The sequence below is a fragment of the Hippocampus zosterae genome, chromosome 1, assembly GCF_025434085.1.
Source record: "Hippocampus zosterae strain Florida chromosome 1, ASM2543408v3, whole genome shotgun sequence".
In the NCBI taxonomy this organism is placed as follows: Eukaryota; Metazoa; Chordata; class Actinopteri; order Syngnathiformes; family Syngnathidae; genus Hippocampus; species Hippocampus zosterae.
The window spans coordinates 10326989-10350065 of record NC_067451.1 but is presented as its reverse complement, the minus strand read 5'-3'; the positions used below and the strand labels follow the sequence as shown (position 1 = coordinate 10350065).

Sequence of the window (23077 nt, the reverse complement as noted above, 5' to 3'; positions counted from 1 at the left end):
ATGATCGTCTTGCCCGAGTTGATGTTGAAGGTGTTTGTGCGTCCTCTTGTGGACAAAATGACAAAGTGCACCCCATTCGCCTCTCCCATCGACTCGACTCAACTCGAAATGTCATTGGTCGAGTGACTCGACCAATAACATTTCGGGGTTACGAACAGCGCGATGAACTTTAAGACGAATACAATGAACTCAATGACTCATTGTTGTTGTTGTTATCAAAACTGAGCATCCTTCCGCAAAGGAATATTTTGAGCGCTGTGTTATACCAGTGCAGCCAATGTCCATCCACTTTCTGAAGTCCTTCTACTCACGTGGGTCAAGGCAGAGCTGGAGTTGATCCCAGGTGACTTTGGGCGAGAGAGAGGCGAAGTGCACGCTGGACTGGTCGCCAGTAAATCTCTGGAGACAGATAGACAAAACAAGTATCAACTAAATGATTTTCGTTCAATGACTTTAACAGGTATTATTGTTGACTGGCTATTGGTTCACGTGCAAATGTGTGATCCAGAGGACGTCAATGCAGTCACCCACGTATTAGCAAAGACAGATTTTCCCAAACTTCCAAACTGGGGCACGTGACCCACATTCACCCACGTGCTCGTCTGTGTGTGCAAACACAAATGGTTGTGCACTTTGGAGTTTGCGTTTGTTTATGATGGCGAACATCTTTCTTGCTTATGTGCTGTTGTGGTCCTTTCAATTGAGTCTGGGAGGTATGAGTATTTCATAATATGTCCCAAAATGCTGCTGTTATTGTATGTTCTGGATTTTATTACTTTGTTTTTGACAGCTTACTTGCATTGACCCGGTTGGCTGCAGGCCCAGTGTTCCTGCCCGGCAAAGCGGCTAATGGCGTCCTGAGAAGACACAAGCGTTATAACACGGGCGTATTTGAGGAGCTGCTGCAGGGCAACCTGGAAAGAGAATGCCATGAGGAAGTGTGTGACTTTGAGGAGGCCAGGGAGACCTTTGAGGATTCAGATAAAACGGTCTTTGCCGACTGACTTCATTATTTTGTCATCATTTTCTCCATCGACGCACATCTTCTTTTTTGCTCACCAAAGGGTCATGACCGTTCTTTCAGATGGAGTTCTGGAATACATACCTTGGTAAGAATGTCAAAATTCATAATTATCTTTTCTCAGCGCATGACTGAACGATTTCGTAGACTGCAATGGCACCTTGAGTGATGAGGGACCCAAATTGCATGTCCTTTTTTTTTAACAACAGCTCGCTTCAAGATTATCAGTGGTTTGCCGACAAATACATACAGTATAGTGCACTTTTTTTTATTATTATTAAAGAGGCTTCAGTCGTTTTTTTCCCATTCCCACTTGAAGTTTCCTGTCAAGATTAACATCAAAAACAAAGAATTACACGTAAAGTGTATTTTTATTTTTATTTTTCAACATTGCCTCAAGAACAGATCGCCACCTTCATGCAAACACAGCTTGGGAAATGCCATTGAAAACTCCAAAGCTAATAGTTAGCATCTATCGTCGCGGTTTTAGAAGCCTCAGATATTGGAACAAAGAGAAGAGCAACACATGGAGACAGTCGACAACAATATGCGCAGGCATAGATTCTTTGTCCTCCACAGACATCCTTGATGATTGAAATATTTGGGTCCAGATTAAATTGAAGGGGACTTCAGAAAAGCAGCCTGAATTGTTTTGGGGGCGGGGACTCTATTTTGGGCCTGGAGACTTCCGATCTTTTATTGCTTGAAGAGATTTGTCGACGATTAAGGCTTTACGAAGGTCCATCGGGTGGGTGTGACATGTTGTCCTTTGTGATTGTCGTGTGTTGCACCTGAACGTCCTCAGATGGGGACCAGTGTGAGTCGAACGCATGCATGCACCAGGCCACGTGCAAAGATGGCGCGAGCTCCTACACGTGTGAGTGTCGAAACGGTTTCACCGGCGTCCACTGCGAAATCGGTAAGTGGGAAATCACCATTTCAATGTACGGAAAAGAGAAACAACTAACACGTGTTTAAGTTCCGAGGACTTGTGGATTTTAGGACCTTTTCAGCTTGTACTTGGGCACATTTGGCACCAGGCACAAACAGTCATGTATTTTTATTTTTTGTTCCTAAAATATTTATAAAATATCACATTTTTAACAACCGAATTCCTGTTAGCTTGCCCGACGTGCAGGTTGTAAAACAACCGCAATTGTTTATGTGCTTTACATGATCTCAGGACAAACTTTTTGTCCTATCTTGCTACGAACAGTTTTTTTTTCTAGAACAAGCAGTGGGCTTCCATTGCTTAAATGAAAATGTCATTAAAAAAATGTAATTCAACAACTCCAAATTCCGTCGTCCCTGTGCTTTGTTGGTTCAAAATAAGGAAAGCCAGGTGGAACAAATGACCACCATAGAGTTAGATTTTTTGTTGTTGTTTTTATCTATATGTACTATGTTAGACTTTTATTCCCAGTGTCAATGTCAAGATGTAGAAAGAAATGTCTCCCGTTAGATTTGTTGAAAAGGTGCGATCTAAACAATGGCGACTGCGGGCACTTTTGTGAGCCGATGGGCATCATTGGAGGCAAATGTTATTGTGCGGAAGGATACAAGCTGAGGCGGGACGGGATCAGCTGTGAACCAGAAGGTAGACCAACCCCGAACGACAATGAATCCTAATCATTCTGCATTTTAGAACAACAATGGTCAAAAATAGATATAAATAAATACTTATCTTGCTAGCCGAGTTCCCATGCGGCAGAACCGCCCTGATGAGAACTGCTCGGTCTCCCACCCTCAGCGTCAACCCAGATGAATTGTATCCCCTGCAGCGGATTGTAGGTGGAGCTGAGGTCATCCCAGCAGAGATTCCCTGGCAGGTATTTACAAATTGACCATGTGCACAGACTGTCTAATCGCATATTAAAACATTAATTTGTTAACCACACAAAGAATGTCGTATGAATCTCATTTGATACAGAGAGGGCAGGCTCCAGATTGTATTCAATCACGATGCAATGAGATCAATGTGGGGAAATGTATTTTTCTTGTGTCTCAATTGATGTTTTGAACGAACCACATATGCTTCGAATCCTGTCTGTCCATGCAGGCAGCCTTGGTAGACATAAAGGAGAAGGAGGTGTTCTGCGGGGGCTCCGTTCTAAGCGAGTGGTGGGTTATCACCGCGGCCCACTGTCTGGCTGAGGCACCGGGGGCCTTCGTCGTTAGAGTGGGTACGGCCATTGAAGTTTTTCTCTCAATCGGAAGAATTTCTTCAACATTCTCGTTATTGAGTTTAGGTTCCACGTGCTGGTAAAACGTCTTCTCCTCCCTATTAGAACTAAGTCATGCGAGCAAAAAAATTTTTTTGCTCATGCTGGTGCTACTTTTTTGCCTAGGTCCATGATGACACTGTCTGTCCACAAACGTTCCCACATGCACATTCAGCAGGAACTTCAATGCTAATACGCATTCCCGTGAGCTATTCGCATCTTGGGTTTCATATTAACAGGCAGGCATGGTAAACGCTGACCGTATTTTCCACACTAAAAGGCGCACCTAAAAGCCTTCCATTTTCTTAAAAGCTCACAGCGCCTTAAAATCCGATGCGCCTTGTGTGTGGTCATTACGGTAATATGTCAACCCCAAAATGGCTCGGTGCTCGAGACATGCTTACAACAACGCGAGTTCAAACTTAAGGCGATCGGTTTCGCCGTTGAACACGGAAATAGAGCAGCGGCAAGAGAGTTCAACGTTAACGAGTCAATGTTATAACTTGCTGTTGGTTAATGAAGTGAACTGTGTCGCTGCTTTATTAAATATGTTTTACTGGCATCTGATCGTCGCTATATAAATCAGGGTGTAGTGTAGTGTTCTGTTGGAATTTCCTTGAGCGCAGCTCCATCTAGTGGATGCATTGTAGATTGTGTCTTATAATGCGGCGAGTCCAATATATACTGTATATAAAAAAAAAAAAAAAAGCAAAATAGGCCATTCATTGAAGGTGTGCCTCATAATCCAGTGCGCCTTTTCGTGTGGAAAATACGGGACTCTCATTTAAATTCCAAAAGGACAGCGGTACCATCTGACTACCTGTGGTTTAATGTTCTCTAGCGAAAGGAAAATGTCAGCTAAGTACTAATTAACAACACAGACAGTAAAAATATGTTACAAACGATGCCTGGTAATGACAATACAGTGACGTCTTACATTGGCTGGTAGACATTGAGACATCTGCCACATATCCTGATTCATGCAAAGTAGGCACGACCAATCCATATGCCTGGAGGCTTTAGCTACGCGCAGATTTCACTCGGCACTCAGAACGCAGTCCAAGAGAGGCCAGAGGCAAAACTGGGAAGACCGTGGAGTTACACATTGTCACATGGGCTAGGTAAAGTCCAGTCCGACTTAGATACCGTATTGACCCGAACATAAGACGGTGTTTTTTTGCACTGAAATAAGACTGAAAAAGTGGGTGTCGTCTTATGTTCGGGATCTAGACATTATACCCATTCACGACGCTAGATGGCGCCAGATATCATTGAAGCAAATGCTGAACTTGACTGCCCAGGCCCAAGTGAACCCCTGTCACGTAGAATAAATATAAAAATAGCAGTAGCACAAAGAAGAAAAATAAAAAATAGTGGTAAGAAAGAAAAGAGAAGAAAATAATAGAGGAGATAACAGAAAAAGGAGAAACGTAGCGACAATCTGTAGAAAAGTGGGTCGAAGATCGGCCAGATTAACCGGTAGCTGAGGAGAAGTTATGATATTTTTTTTAAATTTAAAAAACCAGAAGCCATTCATTTACGAATGTGATTGCACTTTAGTTTACATATTTAACTGTTCAGATATTAAGATTTGAATGAGGCAAAATAACGTGCTTTTTCTCTCAAATATATTGTTATAATCATTTGTTTCAGATGAACTGTAACTATTTTCTGTATAAAATATTGTTTGGTCTTCAAAAAGTCTTTTTTCAAACTTGAGTCTTAAAAAAGAGGAGGTCGTCTTACAATCAGGGCCGTCTTATATTCGGGTCAATACGGTAATATAAAAAAATTACAGATGCATCTTCCTTCCGCATCTGAAAAAGGTTGTGTGTTGATGTTTATGGCATCCATTAAAAAGGTCGACTGTGAATATACAATCTTCTGGTAGAGTGTATCGAGCATTAAAGATAAAGGGCCGGCAAAAGTTCCCTCTGAGCTTTTCAATTGGTGCCATGCCCCGGATAAAGCATAAACAGAAGACTCGTACACGTACCTTAGGTCTGGATATGGAATCAATGAGGAAATGGCTCTGGTGGGATGTTTGACGTGTCCGTGTCCGGTCTTCCCACAGGCGAGTACAACATTAAACGCAAAGACAACACAGAGCAAGACTTCCAAGTATCCCAGCAGCACATGCACCCGCTATACAATCCCAGGGTGAACCCGTACGATCACGACATCGCCTTGCTCCACCTCCAAAGACCCATCAACTTCTCCATCGATGTCCGGCCCATCTGCATCGGACCCAAGGCATTCACTGAGGCCCTGGTGAAGAGAGCCTCGCCCGCCACGGTCAGCGGCTGGGGCAGAACGCGCTACCTCGGACTCCCGTCCAACACGCTGAATAAAGTGGAGGTTCCCTACACGAGCCGGGCCGAGTGCAAGCGCACCAGCAGCATCAGTATCACACCTGCCATGTTCTGCGCTGGCTACTATAACGAGGCCAAAGATGCGTGCCAGGGGGACAGCGGGGGGCCTCACGCCAACAAGCTCAACAACACTTGGTTCCTGACGGGCATCGTGAGCTGGGGGGAAGAGTGCGCAAAGTATGGCAAGTATGGGGTGTACACGCGTGTGTCTCTTTATGTCAACTGGATCTACAACATGACCCACGGGTTGGACCAACACCATGAGGAAATGTCAGATCTTGAAGAGGGTATCGAATGGTTAGAAAAACAACAATAAAAAAACCCCATTGCGGTACACTTGGCAATTCAACTGTAGGTCCTTGAACAAGGTCTTTTCTGCAAGGATGAATTTGAGATGTGACGACCAACCTTGATAAAAGCAGTTTGGGATTACACCTAAATTGGGAGATCGTCATAATGGTTTATCATACTGAGTTAATACTTGTGTTAACTGTACGTATTAAACACACGCTCAAAGAAAAGGATAACGGCTGACTGCTTCTTTTACTTCATCCGCACTTGTAATCAGTCATGTCATGTTGGGAAATGAACATGATTAAATCAATTGGAATTTGCATGAAATCTGGTCGATTTTACATTTGAGTCAGTGATGTTGAAGTAACCCGAGGCAATGATGCTCGTATGTTAAGACGTCATCATGTTTACAACTAACAATGGTGGAACACTGCCAAGGGCATATGCTAGGTGAATAGTTAGCACATCTGCCTCACAGTGACTCTTGATTTCATGCACACAAACTGACAAAATGACTCAAGTGCAGGGTCTATTTGACTGCCCACATTTCTCACAAATAATTAAAACAGGGCAAGCGGCGCCTCTGAAAACGCTGTCGTAATTTTTAAGGGGCGATGCGGAGAACGCTTTGGAACTCTGGTAAATGCAAGCTTGCGTGTGGATATTTTAAAGGCAGAATGAGGCTACCATTACAAACAGACTCGGCAATTTGACCGACCGTCCTTTTCAAGAAATCACGTCACGCTGCGACTTGATCAATAAAAATTCGCTTGAGAGCGCCGAGTGACGAAGCTTTACGCACACAAACGTCAGGTTGTTCAAAGGCTTCAAGCGGAAAGATTATTACGATCAACTACCTGCTCCAAAGTCAAGATTTGAATCGGTCCAAACGGTACTTAAAAGGAAATAGAAGAAAAGAGACTGTACAAAAACCTTGTGTACCCCCATGTACTTTGCATGCCAAGTTTACAACTTGGGCACAAACTGACATACAGACCGTACAGTGCTGCATGTCAAACTCCTGCATCGCTGCCATCTGCTGGTGAGAAAGAAAAAAGCAGAAGCACAATCAACAGTATTGGGGCCAAAAGTCACAAAAAGAACATTCACACCATTTTAGTGTTTCGTAGGCTTTAATCAAAATGTTGAAAATGGAACACATTGATTCAATCGGCGTTTCTGGACCAGTATTGCATTTCTGAAACGTGAATTACCAAAAGTGTAGGCGTATATACACAGCAGTTATTGCAATAAATATCTTTGCAGTTTTGTAGCTAAAAATGTACAACTAAATTTAACAATACTAGTCTGGCCAGTTGCATTAAAGAAACATTTGTCGCCAAGTTTAGGCTTCTTGGCTTGACATGATGAATTTACACTTCAAGCTTTTCTTTGATATGGTTTCCCGTGTTTGGAAAATCTGTGCAAAATCTGCAGCATTTTTGATGACAGTTACAACAAAACATCCGTTCGTTTTGTTGCGAAAGCAATCAAGCACTCGTGGCTCTTGTGAATAAACGGAGATGTGATTTCATTCGGGACAGCTCGCAAAGAGAAGGCAAAATAAATATTTGAACAAAGGAAACATGTCATGTGACTAGGCCCCTGCTGCTTCCAAGAAAAATTTCCATATCAAACGCCGCGGCCGTTCCAAAACGGCTCCCCAACGGGAGCCTTCAATCAGATTTGGTAAATTTAAATAAGCGTGGCGGCGGTGTCATCACGATCCCCTCTCACATTAAAGTTAACCTGCTTGTGTGACGGAAGCTTGGAGGGCGGGGCTAACAACAGGAAATGAGGAGGGAGCAATTCGTTCGAACTGGCGGTGGTGGGTGGTGATATTAAATCAGCGAACAATGTGAACTTCGCCGTAGACGAGCAGTTGTGTAATTTATACCGGTCATACATTGCAATAGGTACATTAACATTCAGATTTTTTTTTTGATGAAGTGTGAAATGATTCCAAACTTGGGACATTCGTTGTCTTTTAGGCACTTTTGCCTCCTGGCTTGCATTTATTGCTCAAAAGTGACAGTCCATGTGGAAAAATACGATATGGTATGATACAGCAATCTGGGAAAAAAAATCTACAGAGGAGTGACCCCATAGAAAAGTAAACATATCGCCTGGGATGGCTGTATGTGTGCGGGCGTGAGTCACCGACTGGATTTCCTCCACAATTGTCCAATCCAGTCGCGTTTGGCCATGTTGCTCGTTGCTACAGCGATGTCATACAGTCTCCCTTTTTTTGATAGAAGGAGAGGTGAGAACGGGCACGAGGGGATCCTTAAAAAGTGTCTTTAAATAAATGTCTATCCTTTTATATGCGGCTTTTAACGGTTGGCTCTGGAACGATTTCCCCAACGATAAACGCGAGTTCACTGTATTAGATAGAGCAATGCTGAAAGTTGGTGGTGCACAAGCCACCCCCGCCTTATTCATACACACAAACACAGGAAGCAGCCAGGAACACGGCAAACGCACGCAAAGGCCACATTTCTACCTTGTTGTGAAAGTTTTTGTCTTCATTCTTAACTTATCAAAAAAAATTTCTTGCTCAGACAAAAGCGTATAGATACGCTGCCTCAAGAAGAGATGGAAAAAAAACATTTTGGCACTTGCGTACAGAGGAGCACACGAGGACTTAAACAGTACACAAATGGCTAGAAATTCCCTTAGAAACTGGGTGTGATGTCAACCAGATGTCTACAAAAACAGGATCACAGCAGCCATCAGATACATAAGAAAGTACAAGAAGCCCCCTACTGTCTGGTAGGAGTACTGCAATTATATCAGAGCTTTCTGATGAATGCGTGCTATGATCTTCAGGTCCATGATTTTCTTCAAACTACATTCTCTGGAATTGAGAATTTGACGATTTCTCCTTGACTGAGCGTCCATTCAGTAAAGCCAAACACACATGACGGAGGAAGTTGCCAAAAAGTGAGCCACTCCCACTCATATCAGCACTGTGGAATGCTGGGAAAGGATGCCACACTCCCAGTGTTTTTGTGCTTGGCATACATTGACAACACAAAGGCCGTGTGGGGGTGCACAGGGGGTAAGGATTGTCAATCCCAACCTGTGAGAATGTAAAGAAGTCCAAAGTCTTAAAGTGCCACAAAACCAGGACGGAACGTCCTTCTTTGGTCTCATCACATATCTTGTTCTCTATGGAGAGCTGAGCTTTCTTGTCCTGACCTTGCCTGTTTCTGCAATAAAAAATAAAGTGGGACAGAATCAAAGTCAACATCTTGGATGCTCAAATCCAGTGGTGGGAAGTCACAAAATACAGTAACAAATAACAATACTTTTGTTAATACTTTTATGAGTGCCTATTTTTTTTCAATGAGATCCAATATCTGTAGTTGTTCTTAAGCATGGGAGAGATTTACTATTTCCGCCTCTAAGGTGCTTATAAATAAAATGTATTATTATTATTATTATTACTCAAATTCAAAATCGTTTTACCCCTGAGTCTGGAAGAGCCTGCTTGACTGCCCCCTCTTATGGTCACTTGCAGGCTGGCGGACGCAATGAAGCCATCTTGTTGTCGACTCAGATTTTTCACCAGCCTGACAGGGAAGTGAGGAGGAAAAGGATGACAAATGATTTTGGATTACCCCTCTCTCTCTCTCTCTCTCTCTCTCTCTCTCTCTCTCTCTCTCTCTCTCTCTCTCTCTCTCTCTCTCTCTCTCTCTCTCTCTCTCTCTCTCTCTCTCTCTCTCTCTCTCTCTCTCTCTCTCTCTCTCTCTCTCTCTCTCTCTCTCTCTCTCTCTCTCTCTCTCTCTCTCTCTCTCTCTCTCTCTCTCTCTCTCTCTCTCTCTCTCTCTCTCTCTCTCTCTCTCTCTCTCTCTCTCTCTCTCTCTCTCTCTCTCTCACACACACACATGCACACACACACACACAAATGATTCTTTTCTGCCCATATACAGTGCTGAAAGTCTTTCTTATAAACTACTGAAATGCTTTCAAGCACAAATTTGCATGTGTCACCAGACGAACGAAAATGGAGTAAATTAAACACACCATTTTTTTTTTGGTGTATGTTTGCCTCGCTGATGGAGACAGAACGACATACTCACCAGCGGCCTTTGCTGTCTTCGCACATCAACTGGATGACATCACCGCATTTGATGAGTACGCTGTCCGATCTGTTTTGAAGGCAGTCCGCCATGGCCCGATATCTGCCTCGAGACTGGCGGGCGCAAACGGATTCCATCAGTGTTGAGCCATTAACATTCAAACCGTCAAGAGATAAATCACTTTTCAATCCTTAAGATTGATCAAAATAACGCAGGTGAACTGACCAACATTATCGATTTACGAAAAAATATTACATTGATCAAACTTGGATGGACATACAGTACCATGTTTCAGCCCAACGCATTGCATTGCTGAAGAGTAGTGATGATCTATTACAAGTGACCCTTTAAGGCTTTTGGATTCGAGGTAAGACATCGTCACAACTCGTTATTTAGTGATGACTATAACCTGAATTAATGAGACATTTCTAACACTGACTCCTAACCTGAATGGCGGCAGCTGGACTTGATTGTTGATGACATTTCACCTTTAATCCAAAAGGCTTCTTCAATTCTCAATTGTATGTGTCGAGTTCGCCTATTTATCTCACCCACCAGAGACAAACACCAACGGTCATTTTTGGTGTAACATTCTAAAGCACAGGTGTCAAAGCCAAGGCCCGGGGGCCAGATCCGGTGCGTCACATCCTTTTATGTGACCCGCGGGAGCAAATCATGTGTGTCAACTTTCATGATCCTTGCTGAAATCTGTGCAGAAATGTCAAATTCTCATGGGCAAGAAATAATGTTGAGATTTTACATCGGCCCTCCGAGGGAAGCCGTAACTCCGAAGTGGGTCGCGACCAAAAATGAGTTTGACACCCCTGTTAAAGGTTCTACAAATGTTTTGCCTTTTCGCACGGGAAGTGGGAAAAACCCACACGGTCATATCAAACCAAATCAAAGTGGACTGCTTGTAATGTGGCGTCTCACCAGTTTCACCAGCTGCATGTCCGGTTGGTGGAAAGCGTCTCGGTCGCTGCCCGTCTCGTCCAGACCGTCGCAAATCTTCACCGAGTCATGATGAGCTCCTGGCCAACCTACACAAACTTTCTCTTGAGTGACGAACAATGGTGGTACACATTGATTTTTTTTTTTAGGGATCTGTACTTTTTGTTTTGTCACCTCTGATATAGAACGAATCAAAATATTTAACATAAGGAATAGCGCGGCGTGTACTGGATATAAGCAACTGTTGTGGCATCGTGGAGACAAAATGATATTTTCTTGATTGCGTTGCATGCCATGTACGGAGAATGAGATTTACGCACTCCTGCGGTTGAGCTGGCGTTTGGGGGCACGCCGCTGGGCGTCCGGGGTGCTTTTCACCGACTCGGTGTCCTCTGAGCTCACCGACGCCCTCTGTTGCTTACTGGTAGTAATGACACACAAGAGACATTGTGTCAATTATTTGGGAAATGCTCAAGTCAAGCTTGCCCAAATGGAACTACCGCCATACAGCTGCCTGCACATGTATATGAGCATTCGGATAGCCAGACGGCATGACGGGGGACATGAAGCGGCCGTGTGCAAGCTTCTCTTTTGACAGAGGATGGACTGTGTTTTTGTGTTTAGCCAGCATGAGAGAAGCTTGCGACAACATCCAAGTTCAGAAAAAGAAAAAAAAAAACATCCCTTCGTTGTTTTAGTTTCGGGAAGGAGATAACAAGCACCATAAAAAGTTGTGATGACAAATTAAGGGAAATGTATGGGGCTCCACCTTGGCCCTGTTCAGGCGGACAACATTCAGAGGACACAACACTTGCAAGGTACACTTGCACAGTGATGATAGCTTCATTTTTGGGATGTCAGTGTCGTATTGATTTATTCATCTATTTTCTATAGCGCTTTTGCCCATGAGTCGCGGTGAGCTGGAGTCGATCCCATCCAACTTTGAAGGAAGTCAGCTGTGAATGTGAGTGATTGGTTGGTTGGTAAACAGTCACTTACATGTATCATCCCAAGTCAGCGGGGATGGGATCCAGCTGACTTAAAATCCCAATGAGGACAAGTTGCATAGAAAATGGAAGGATGGATCGATTGCATGCGTGGTACCTAAGGTTGTCTTCACCCAGAGCGGCTTGGTGAACAGACCCCATGATTCCCGTTTGCTTTTTACATGCATAACGCGTTCCGTGTGATGGGCAAAGTCACGGCCACTATGCAAACACGTGGGCTAAGTTTACCACTGAGCTTCTACGGCAGGTCAGTGGCACTGGGGGCGTAGGCGGGGCCGTTGCCGGGGGCTTCGGGTACAGGGGCTTTGGGAGCGCAGGCACATAAACGCGTCGGATGTTGCCGAGACCAAGCGCAGCCCCGGCAGACAGCCCCTTGGAGCCCCTCTGGACGGCCGCATGGCCCTGCAGTGAGGGGGTGGGTGTCTGGGGTGGGGATGGGGGAGCAACCACACACAGTCGGACACAGTGGCTGCTGCGCCCACGCAAAGCCTTAGACTCCATCTATGAGATGATGTCACTCTGATCCAAGCTGTATCAACAGTGCCAAGACAAAACTAGGCAGCTTGTAACACTATACAGGTGACCAGATGTGTTTTGGATGCGGAATATTTGAAGCACAATTGACCTTTTCACCATGATGTCACTCAGATGGCACCATTCGTGAACCAACCCATGAGTAAGATGAAAAGATGACGTTACACGGCGGCCATAATTCAGACCTAGTTAGCATAATCAAGCGGGACTGCTAGCAGTCAATGAGCTAGACGCTAGCTCATTGACTGCTAGCCACAAGTCACTTTTCTGTTGCTCAGATTCGTTCGCGGACACTTTTTGACAGTGAAATGGGTCGGTCGCAATAGAGCGGATGTTAGCTTAGCAAACAGGCTCGCCATTGTTTTGGTAAATTACTCAAAGAGAACCCAAGCAAACCTTTCACAAAGACCTTCCTGTGAGAAAATGTCAAACCCAATGATGGAAGCTGCTATGATGCCACCAAGTGGGCTTGCAAGCTTCTCGAAACAAATATTTATCACATCTACCCCGAAATACTGTGGGACTTAGTGTTTAATTGGGGGCCCAAACCCAAACTTAACAGGCATTTGGCATCGATTTCAGTACAAGTCAGTGGAAGTCACTTTTGACCACACCGAAGTATCCTGGTGCCTATTATTCAAAAACATTCTGAAAATGTCCATATTAATTCAAAAAACGGGGCACTGACCTTTCACAAGGTGGTGGAGAAAGATGCATGTGCTCTACTGGTTGTCCATTTTGATGAACCTCATCTGGTAGGAGAACATACAATGGGGTATCAGCTGACTCTTTCCGGGTGGTAGGAGTAAGTCACAACTAAGTCTCAAGTCTGAACCTTCAAGTTTCAAACAAGTGCCAAGTTACTGTGGCAAATTATCCAGGAAGGAGATTTCCCTCTCAATCTTAACCAAGTTGAGTTAAGTCATTACTTTTGTGGAATTAAAACAACTTTGCATTCGTTTTGTTTCGTTTGTTTATTGAACATAAAACATTTCCAGTAATAATTTGACAGAAAGTAAGGTCAGTAAAATAGTAAAAAGGAAAGAGAATCAGTCATCATTCAACACAATTATTATGTTCAAGGGAGTAGGAAGAAGTAAAAAAATGTATCTAGTCCTACCCTGTGTTATGTGTTTATATATAAATAGATTATTTTTATATCAATCAAGAAAGAAAGAAAGTAAGAAGAAAGAAGTCTCCATTAAGGCTCATGCTTTACCCTTAAGCGTGATATTTTTACAACTTTTGGTTTGTATCGGGATTTTATACATACACACCCTGGCACTCATTTTCTCTTGTATTCATAATGGATATTGCAGTACCTTTCTCGATTTATCAACTTAATTCTGATTTATTATTAGATTCAATTAATTAATTCAATACTATACGTCTGTTTATCTCCATGCTAACAGGCTAACAAAGCATCAGTATTGCATTATTAAAACCCTTTTAGCAATGGCCATTTGAACACAAGTGGGGGAGCAACACATGAAGAGAGGTAAAAGAGAATATATTCTTGATCCTCTGCGAAGAACAATTGCTATTACTGCAGCTTACTAAGCCACTGGTGAAACTTCTCTCATCTGCCCCCAGGTGGCCAATGTGCGCACACACACAAGAAGGGGCAATATAACAGATGAACAACTATCCGCACTCACACTCACACCTAGGGACAATTCTGAGTGTTCAATCAGCCTGCCATGCATGTTTTTGGAATGTGGGAGGAAACCGGAGTACCTGGAGAAAACCCACACAGGCACAGGCAGAACATGCAAGCTCCACACAGGAAGGCCGGAGCCGGGGATGAGTGCTATTGTTCTTCATAAAAACATATGGCATATTTTTTTTAAGTTTGTTTATTCGGAGGGTTGAAATGGAACGATGATGGGACGTGTCACGGAATGGATAAGACTGGTATCTAAGGGCATCCCTGTATCTGCACTATAACATTCACAATCACATAGTTTTAATGATTCTAAACCAGACTTTATAATAATATTACAATTAATCTATTCCACCACTGACCTCGCAATAGCCTCTGCTGGTTGGTCAAGATTCGGCGAAGCTCGCTAAGCCAGGACATCTTCACCGCCACGCTCGGGGCCTGAAACACAGTACAACAGAGTCAGGCGTACGTTGCTCAGAGACCCATTTGCAGTTGAGTGACCATTCACTTCTTTTACCGACTCCGTACCTGGACCACGTACACCTCCTCCCTGCCACTGTACCAGATTTCAAACTTCCTGGGGTCTCCTTTGACGTTCTCTGTGATCCCCACAGCAGTCATCTGCCAAGATGACACACACACACGCACACACACACACGCATACACACACACACACACAGCACAGATCTTACTTTCATCAAACTTGTGACATCTATCATAACAATAGAACAAAACTCAACGGATCACCACATCCCAAAAGTAGAAAATAGAGATTGGTCAGAGGATGACAACACTTTTAACTGCCCTCTAGCATATGATATAAGATTGCTCTATAAATAGGGAGAGGATATTATTAAAAACACATTCACAGTCCAATCAGCGCAAGTGAAAATGCCTAATAATTACGCTTAGTTTTGACTGTCACTGTCAGAGAGGTATTCATAGAAAAAAAAACCCAAAATGTTTCTTATTGTGGTGATTTTTGGCGGTTGGTGAGACATTTTCCCAAGGACCCTCCTTATAATGTTGACAGCAGTTAGAGCTAAACATAACTGACATATGTACCACTAAGTATAATAGGAATCAAAAATTTGGCTGTGTTTCCATGAAAAAAATTGCAATGTTATGAGGAAAAAAGTTGTAGATAGATAAACTCCTAATCTTTACTCAAACAAAGACGCATTTTGTCGCAGTGAGAAAAAAAAATCAATATTGCACGAATAAAGTCTTTTTTCCCCTTTTTTCTAATTGTCTTAGTGTTAGCTTAACCCCAAAATTTTAGGGAAACGGCTGTATGTGAAGCGGATGGACGGCTGCGAGTGAAAGGCCAACCTTGATGCAGTGCTTGAAGCCGTACGAGGGCGTCTTATCGCAGCCGTCCCCGTGCTCTTCCCGCTTCTTGCAGAAGAGCAACACGCTCTCGTAGAGGAAAAGGTGGCGCTGCATGGGCTTGAAGCGGGCCAACTCCTTCATGCGTGTGGGCACTTTCTTGTGACTGATCCACACACTGAATGAGCCCTGCATCAATACGCGGCCCAGCTCGCAAATGTCCCCCTGAGACAGCGCAAGGGAGATGCATAGTGACATTAAAAACAGTAGGTACAAAAAAAACAAAAGCCTGATTTCCGGGACTCGCCTCATATCCTGTGATGGCAATCTGATGCATGGAGTCGTTGACGGATTTGAGCAGGTCCAGCATGGCTAATAGCGCCCCCTGCAGCTCAGATGATCCCTCGCAGTCGGTGCTGTGTTTCAGCAGCTCCTAGGAGCACACGCATAAACATTTAAACGGGGCCTTTAATGACAATCCTTTGTGACTGATTTTTTTAAAATTATGTTTTAATCTAAACTGAGCAATCTTGAAAGATACTTCTGGTCTGTCCGATATGTGTGGCCACACTTTTCTCTGCCACAGAAATGCGATTTTTTTCTATTTTAATGGCGTCATGATTTGTAATGTGGATTTGCGCCCCCTTGTGGAGACATTCTCAGGAGTCTTGAAAACTTGGTGAGAAACGTTGAAGTGAGAGGTTAACTATGGCAAGTATTAAACGACCATTGCAATTTGTGATGTTCTCTTTTATTCCGGTTCAAATGAAATGACTACATCAGAGTAAGTGAGCAATTTGGAAGTGTGGAGGTGGACTGAAAAGTCGAACAGAAACCATACATGATTTGCATTTGAATTCTTCTGTTTGACTGTTTTTTGATATTATTCCTCTATTGACCTACCTTGAGCAGTAGTTGATACTTGGTGAGGCGTTGGACTGGTTTCAGCAGGTACGAGTCCAGGCCTAGTTTGTGGCCCAGCTTCTTCTGACACTCCTGAAGAAATATTTGACATTTTGTGAGTTAAACAGGCAAGTGGTGTCTGGGCACATATTCATGCGCGCAGATTATTATGACCTGAAAGAAGGCGCAATCTGAGAACTGCCGCCACAGAGCGTCGGAGCGCGGTTTATTCTGACAGTAGCATTCATACATTTGGAAGTTCTCCTTCTGCCGACACATGAATGCTCAACATTTTTTTGGGGGACGGACGACAACAACAACAACAAAAAAACCTTTTGCAAATCATAACTCAGCCATATTTGATAAGAAGTTGCTTCTCACCCTGGCAAGAAAGCAAAGCCCCACACCTTCGGGGGTGTCCAGGCATCCCTCAAGGTCCTGGAGAAACAAGCTAGGTTGCCCCCCCCCCCAAAAAAAGTTTAGGGACAAACAATGATACACATAATTTGAGTTCATTCATGAAAAGAACAAAAATATTCTCTTTCTCTAGGTTTTCCTTCAGATGGGGGCGCTGTCATGAAGGGCTTGCCTGCTATGAAAGTTGTAGATGTCGGGCATGTTTCCGAAGAGGACGCCTTTCTTTGCGTGCAGGACAGGCGGCAGGAGAACAGCCAGATGTGGGTTTTCCATCTCCGCCTTATAGCCCTGCAACGGCGTCACAGTCAGTCGGCCTGATGACCTCATCGCGTGTGGTGAGGAGGAGGAGGTTTGCTCTCACAAGAAGGACCGACAGCAGCTCTTCCACGTAGATCCTCTCCGTCTCAATGAGCTCCCTCATCACGTGACTGCGACGCACACACACAAAGACGCACTCCTCATTTGATGACAGGTTTGTTTGCAATGGACATCGCTCATCGCTACGAAGACATTGGCACAAAAACTCAAGATTCAGGTCTGCTTTTCCAGCAAATGAAATTGCAAAAGCTAAAATAAGCTAAAAACCGGATATAACAATATTCTGTCCATTAAAATAAACGCGCCACAAACCTCGTGAGGAAACTAAAAATAAAAAGCTCTTTGGGTCCAGAACAATACTTTTTTTGTCTCACCCTCCTTTCGAGCGAATCAAAGACTCGAGCATCAGGAGATGGACAGATGGACGTGTCCTCACTCACCGCTTGAGGACATCCGGGCTGTCTTCTCCTTCCACGCCATACGATACACAGCTGCGGCTCTCCTGGTAGTCGTGAATGACCTCAATCTGGACAAACACATGGATTTTAATTCCTGTTTACATCACCACCCCCCCAGCCCCCCAAGAAAAAACAAAACAGAAGAGTGGATAAATGTCTTACTTTGCGAGCATTGGGACCTTTTCGGGACGCTCTCTTTCCAGGCAGAGGGAGATCAAACGTGAACTTCAAAGCTTCAGCTGTAAAAAGGAAATCAGACTGTCAGCGGGATTGAAATATGACAGCCTTTGGCTGCGTCATATTAGTTTGTGCTAGGGCAATATTTAGGCGAGTATGCTCGTTTGGACTGTTGATGAGCTTCATGTGAAGATGATGTGTTTGTGCTTAAGACGGAATTTGATTACTGAACACAGTTATTTACTATATGTAACATGGGTTTATGATTGTGGACGCGCTAGATGCATCGTGTTGGTGATTAATGACCATCCTCTGTTTTATCTTGTAGCATTTAGATGCACTTACAAGCTCCTTTGGACCTGGGGTTAGCGTTTGATTATTCATTAATTTTGTCGCGGTTTGTTGAAGACTGAGACCGGGCCGCGTTGCAAATAGGGAAAATTCACTCTAGTATGTGAAAAGCCATCAACGCATTGAAGCTACGAAGTTACTTTGACATAAAATGACCCCATGAAACATTAATCAAGTATGCTCATGAACAAGAAATACTTGAACCAAAAAAAATAACTAAAAAAGAAATAAATAAAACAAGGTTGTCAAATTTTTCCTTTGTATTTTTCTTCTCAAAACCACCTATAGTACATGTGTATGCATGAAATAAAAGTGAATTAAAATATTTTCATATTAAAATCGTGTCGCAATGTAAAAATAAAAAAATCATGTTGATTTTAAATATAAAAAATACATACAATTTATATTTACTAATAATTGTCACTTTGGTTAATTATATCAAAGTTTTGTCGTACAAATAATTGTTTGGGTGACTTTTGAAAGGAATGTTTTTCTTCAACAAATTGAGACCGTACCATGCTTGGGGGAGAATATTGGTGATTTGGAGCGAGGTGGGTTCTCAGCACGGGGGGCCACCAGCTGGACCGGTCGGACGTGTTTGTCGGCCAGCTTCCTCAGACCAGCCTGTCGGTTCAGGATCATCTGTTGCACTGCTGTGTGCTTCTCAAACGTTTTATCGATCTTCCCCTGACCGATGAAAATAAATGTACAAGTGCCCTTTCAGACTCTTGATTCTCTAGCACTTTGCATGAAAACTAAATGTGCTGGACCTGTAGATGAGGGGTGATGACAGCTTCATACTCCAGAGCCAGAACTTCAGGGCCAGATGTCATTATGGACGGCGAGCCCTCCAGGAAGCTCTCGATGGCCTTCAAAGCAGTCTGCGCCCCTTCCTTGGATTGGAACTTTTCCACAAGTTGATTGGCCAGCATATAGGCTGCTTCATCACACCAGGTCTGGGCCTAAAGCGGGTGAAGATACAGCTAAGCGCAGGTCATCAATCGTTTCAGAAGGGATGGAGACAAATTATTCAGGAGTAAGCCAAATTTTATGAGCAAATGATTATCGCTACTCTCACATTTATCTGCACGAGCAGTGATGCCTGTAGTTCAACTTCAAATGCAAAGACATGATACAGTCGCGATTCACCTCGTGTAGTAAGATTAGAAAATGAACAAAAGTACATCCATCCATCCATCTTCTACCACGTCCAGGTCGCGAGGGTAGCAGCTTTAGCGGGGAAGCCCAGATGTCCCTCTCCCCAGCCACTTCTTCCCGTTCTTCGAGGGGGATCACAGGCCAGCTGGGAGACATAGTCTCCCCAGCGAGTCCTGGGTCGTCCCCAGGGCCTCCTGCCAGTGGGACATGCCCGGAACACCTCACCAGGGAGGGATCCGGGAGGCATCCTAATCAGATGCCCGAGCCACCTCATCTGGCTCCTCTCAACGTGGAGGAGAAGCGGCTCAACTTTTGAGCCTCTCCCGGTTCAGCTCCTTCCTTACCACGACAGACCGATACAAAGTCCACATCACAGCAGACGGTGCACCGATCCGCCTGTCGATCTCTCGCTCCCTCCTGCCCTCGCTTGTGAACAAGACCCCAAGATACTTAAACTCCTCCACTCGAGGCAAGATCTCCTTCCCGACCTAAAGAGGGCACTCCACCCTTTTCCGACTGAGGACTATTGTTTCCGATTTGGAAATGCTGATTTTCATCCCAAATTCACAATCTGCTGCGAAACGCTCCAGTGAGAGTTGGAGAGCCCTGCTTGAAGAAGCCAACAGTACCACATCATCTGCAGAAAAGCAGAGATGCAATCCTGTGGCCACCCAACCGGACGGCCTCAACGCCTCGGTTGCGTCTAGAAATGTTCAAAAGTAAATAAGTAAATAAAATGGCAGTTCATTCATGGATCTACCTGGTCCAAAGACAGGAGGAGCTGCTGCGCTTGCAAGAGACGACAGCGTTTGTTGCCCAGAGCAGCCTCGAGGCTATCGCAGTGATGCCGCAGCTCGTTGCAGCGTTGCATGATGAGAGCCGTGGCGTAGTGGTGGCTCGCTGACAGCTGGTGCCCGTGAAAAACAACCATCTGGGCACGTGACATCACTTCCTGTCGGCCCAAAAAGCAGCACGCGGCAAACTCAAAACTGATCTCAGGGCACATATCGGGGCACGCGTGACAAACCTGAGCAAGAGTTTCCAAAGAGTCCAGCTGTTGGAGAGCCTGCTCTGCTTGAGCCAGAGTGTTTACCGTCGTAGACAGCTCACTCTGCTGAGACGTCACACGAGACAGGCATGACTCCATCTGAAAACACAAAGTCAATAAGGAGAAATTAATGTTTGAAGAACTTTGAAGTCACAAATGGGATAGGTGGAGGTGAGGAGATCTACTGAGTATGAGGGATTTTTTGTACTTTTAAATGAAATGATTTATAATAAAGAATAATCCCTCCTATTTGTTTTGAATTATTTATTTAATTGACAAAGGAGTGGTGGGGCCCACACTGAAACATTTTTTTTATGGGGGGGGGGGGCATAGGATTAGAACTGCAATCTAAAAATTCAACAACTTTCATAAAAAATATTGACTTTCTGGAATATATGGAAATTTGTTTTCTATTTACTCTGGAAAAAAAAAGAAAATAAATTATCCAAAAAAAATCTGAATTTCTTCTCAAAATATGAAGACTTTAATCTCATGAAGTTACAACTTTAAAAAGTACACACCTTTTTCTGGAAAAAAATATATATTCATTGTCATTACATAACTTTAATGAAAAAAAAGAGCTTTTTATCTTGAAATTGCGTAGTTTATTTATTGAAATATACAACTTTATTCAGATAATTTTGCATCTTTTTATCTCAAAAATATAAAACTTTATTCTCATAATACTGTGAATTTTATCTATAAAATTCAATTTACATGTTAAAAAAAATACTTTTTTTTCCTGGGAAATATACAACTTGAATCTGGAAAAAAAATGGCTTTCCATCTAGAAATATTTCCTATTGTTTTCTTTACATACCATGTATGACATTTTTTCTCACAGATACGACATTATTCTGGTGCTCGTCTGGCGAAATACCAAAATGTTTACCTCTTGAAAACTTTGCTCGTACATGAGCAGCTGCAGGTACTGATCCAGTTTCTGAATGTGTTTCTCAAAGTAGCCATCGAAGGCCAACTCCATGTCTCTGAGTTGGGTCAGGAGCCTGCAAAAAAGCAAGAATAAAGAACAAATGTGGTCATTTACAAGTGATGCACTCCAGCATCTCATTTATCTCTGACCGTTGAACCGTCTCCCAGTCTAGCTGGACATCCCAGTGAGGGTCGTCGTTGTCCCTGGTGGTGGTGGTGGTGCTGGTGGTGGTCGTAGTGGTCTCCAGGCTTGCGAGAAGATGTCGTCCCTCTCTTGACAAAGATCGAATGGCCTCCTGCCACGGACGAGAGCATTTAACACAACGTCATGAGCTACAATAACATTTGTAAGAAGAAATTGCTTGGATACATTTTTGAACAATAGAACATTTTTTTTTGCCGTATCTTATTTGACATTTTGTCTGCCACAACTTTTTTGCAGATGCCCACACATCTGAAAAACATAAAAAAATATTTCTGATTAAGTCCTTTTGAATTAAGTACACTTACATGTGAAACGAGTTACAAAAAAAACCAAACAAACAAAAAAACCAAATAATTTAATTTTTGTATTAACAGCATTGCAGGGTGGTTGACCAGACTGATCTCATGAGATGGACATGGCAACTGCAGCTACAACTTTTCTATGCAGTTGTTACAAAAAAAATAATAATAAAAATCCTTGAAATGCAAAACATATCCATGCATGCTTGCATATAGTTCACTTTTCTTATCCTGCTAACTTTGCATGTTTCTTAGACTGATTTAATGAGGTTTATCGTCATTTACCCTCTAAATCCAAAATTTGACATGGTGCCCCTAGAGGCGAGGGGGAGTAACGCAGGCATCCCCCCCCCAGTTGCTATTTTGGGTCCACACTCTTATGAAAGACCCCCCAACCTCATACACTGCAATTTCTGCCGAGTCATGTAGTCTTCTATTTTATTTTATTTTTTAACTGCAATGACTTAAAACAATATGCTGTAAAAATGGAAACAAAATGTGTACCTTGAGCTTCTTGTATTTTTCATTGTGAGACTCCAGGAGACTCTGGATGGCGTCGCACTCACTCGGCATGGCCGTCTCGGCCAGTTCAGTGCCGAAGGACTGCAGCAAGTGAGCCGCGTCCTTCACTGTGACAGCAAAACTTTCAATGGCCTGCAACAGAAACAGAGTGGCAAGAAAATAGACAATATACAATGGAATCTCCTTACTCATACCTACATCTACAACCTCCGTGACTTGTTAATAAATTTGTTCCAACATTTTTCATCTTCATTCCAGAGCATGTTTTGGCTGAGCATGACTGGCTTACTTCCAGTCATTTGTGTGTGTTATTTTTCTTGTCAGGCCGAGGACCGAAACTCACCACCCGCTACTGCTGTATTTTAAAATATAAATACAGTGTGCCTAATGTTCTGGGCAAGTGTTGATGTACAGCCCACTATGATACGGTACCGTTCGTAAAACAATCCAGTCGCTGTGACAGTAGTCCAGCGTGCCTCCGAACTCTGACGTCAGCTGGTTTTCGTTGATGTACTTCAGCAGATCTGTGACGGAGCTCAGCATCACCACCTGAATGGTCACACCCGATATGTAGAGATCACATTTAAGCCTACTGACCATCGGTCACAAGCAGTTTCATTTTATGTCAAGCGAACCATTAAACTCAAAGCATAATTAATAATAATAATAAGTTGAGTTCTTTCCCGTCTTTTATTTTAAGTGCAGTGAACCCACTGTGTATCATTTACTCTTTCGCACCTTTACAGTAATAAAAATAATTGAACCCTTTCAGGGACAGCGGTTGCTACAGTGGACAGCTTGTCATGT

At 43.4% G+C, this 23077-nt stretch overlaps 2 protein-coding genes across 4 annotated transcripts in view; one reads left to right on the top strand and one right to left on the bottom strand.

Annotated features, from left to right (window-relative positions):
- Window positions 1-5931, top strand: f9a (coagulation factor IXa). The gene is made up of 9 exons (XM_052059851.1): window positions 1-30; window positions 539-713; window positions 820-989; window positions 1085-1109; window positions 1827-1940; window positions 2484-2618; window positions 2714-2850; window positions 3081-3204; window positions 5318-5931. The coding sequence occupies exons 1-9, from the start codon at window positions 1-3 to the stop codon at window positions 5929-5931; spliced, it is 1524 nt and encodes a 507-aa protein (XP_051915811.1).
- The window catches only part of mcf2a (MCF.2 cell line derived transforming sequence a), a 31374-nt gene continuing 10492 nt past the window's right edge, over window positions 2196-23077 (bottom strand). The window contains exons 6-32 of one of the 3 annotated variants that reach the window (XM_052065791.1): window positions 22703-22819; window positions 22253-22402; window positions 21395-21540; window positions 21204-21318; window positions 20291-20410; window positions 20024-20215; window positions 18876-19067; window positions 18621-18792; window positions 17740-17816; window positions 17560-17645; window positions 17163-17229; window positions 16974-17089; window positions 16766-16835; window positions 16559-16651; window positions 16385-16477; window positions 15789-15914; window positions 15485-15706; window positions 14681-14773; window positions 14512-14590; window positions 13175-13238; window positions 11266-11366; window positions 10928-11034; window positions 9995-10107; window positions 9381-9484; window positions 8413-9121; window positions 6852-6948; window positions 2196-2843 (exon numbers count right to left, since the gene is read on the bottom strand). In XM_052065791.1, the coding sequence (XP_051921751.1) occupies window positions 9081-9121; window positions 9381-9484; window positions 9995-10107; window positions 10928-11034; window positions 11266-11366; window positions 13175-13238; window positions 14512-14590; window positions 14681-14773; window positions 15485-15706; window positions 15789-15914; window positions 16385-16477; window positions 16559-16651; window positions 16766-16835; window positions 16974-17089; window positions 17163-17229; window positions 17560-17645; window positions 17740-17816; window positions 18621-18792; window positions 18876-19067; window positions 20024-20215; window positions 20291-20410; window positions 21204-21318; window positions 21395-21540; window positions 22253-22402; window positions 22703-22819 (2856 nt within the window). In that variant the 3' untranslated portion in view covers window positions 2196-2843; window positions 6852-6948; window positions 8413-9080. Of the gene's footprint in view, window positions 2844-6851; window positions 6949-8412; window positions 9122-9380; window positions 9485-9994; window positions 10108-10927; window positions 11035-11265; window positions 11367-12180; window positions 12355-13174; window positions 13239-14511; window positions 14591-14680; window positions 14774-15484; window positions 15707-15788; window positions 15915-16384; window positions 16478-16558; window positions 16652-16765; window positions 16836-16973; window positions 17090-17162; window positions 17230-17559; window positions 17646-17739; window positions 17817-18620; window positions 18793-18875; window positions 19068-20023; window positions 20216-20290; window positions 20411-21203; window positions 21319-21394; window positions 21541-22252; window positions 22403-22702; window positions 22820-23077 lie in introns of those variants that run through there. The other 2 variants (XM_052065876.1, XM_052065956.1) reach the window with 2 other exon arrangements.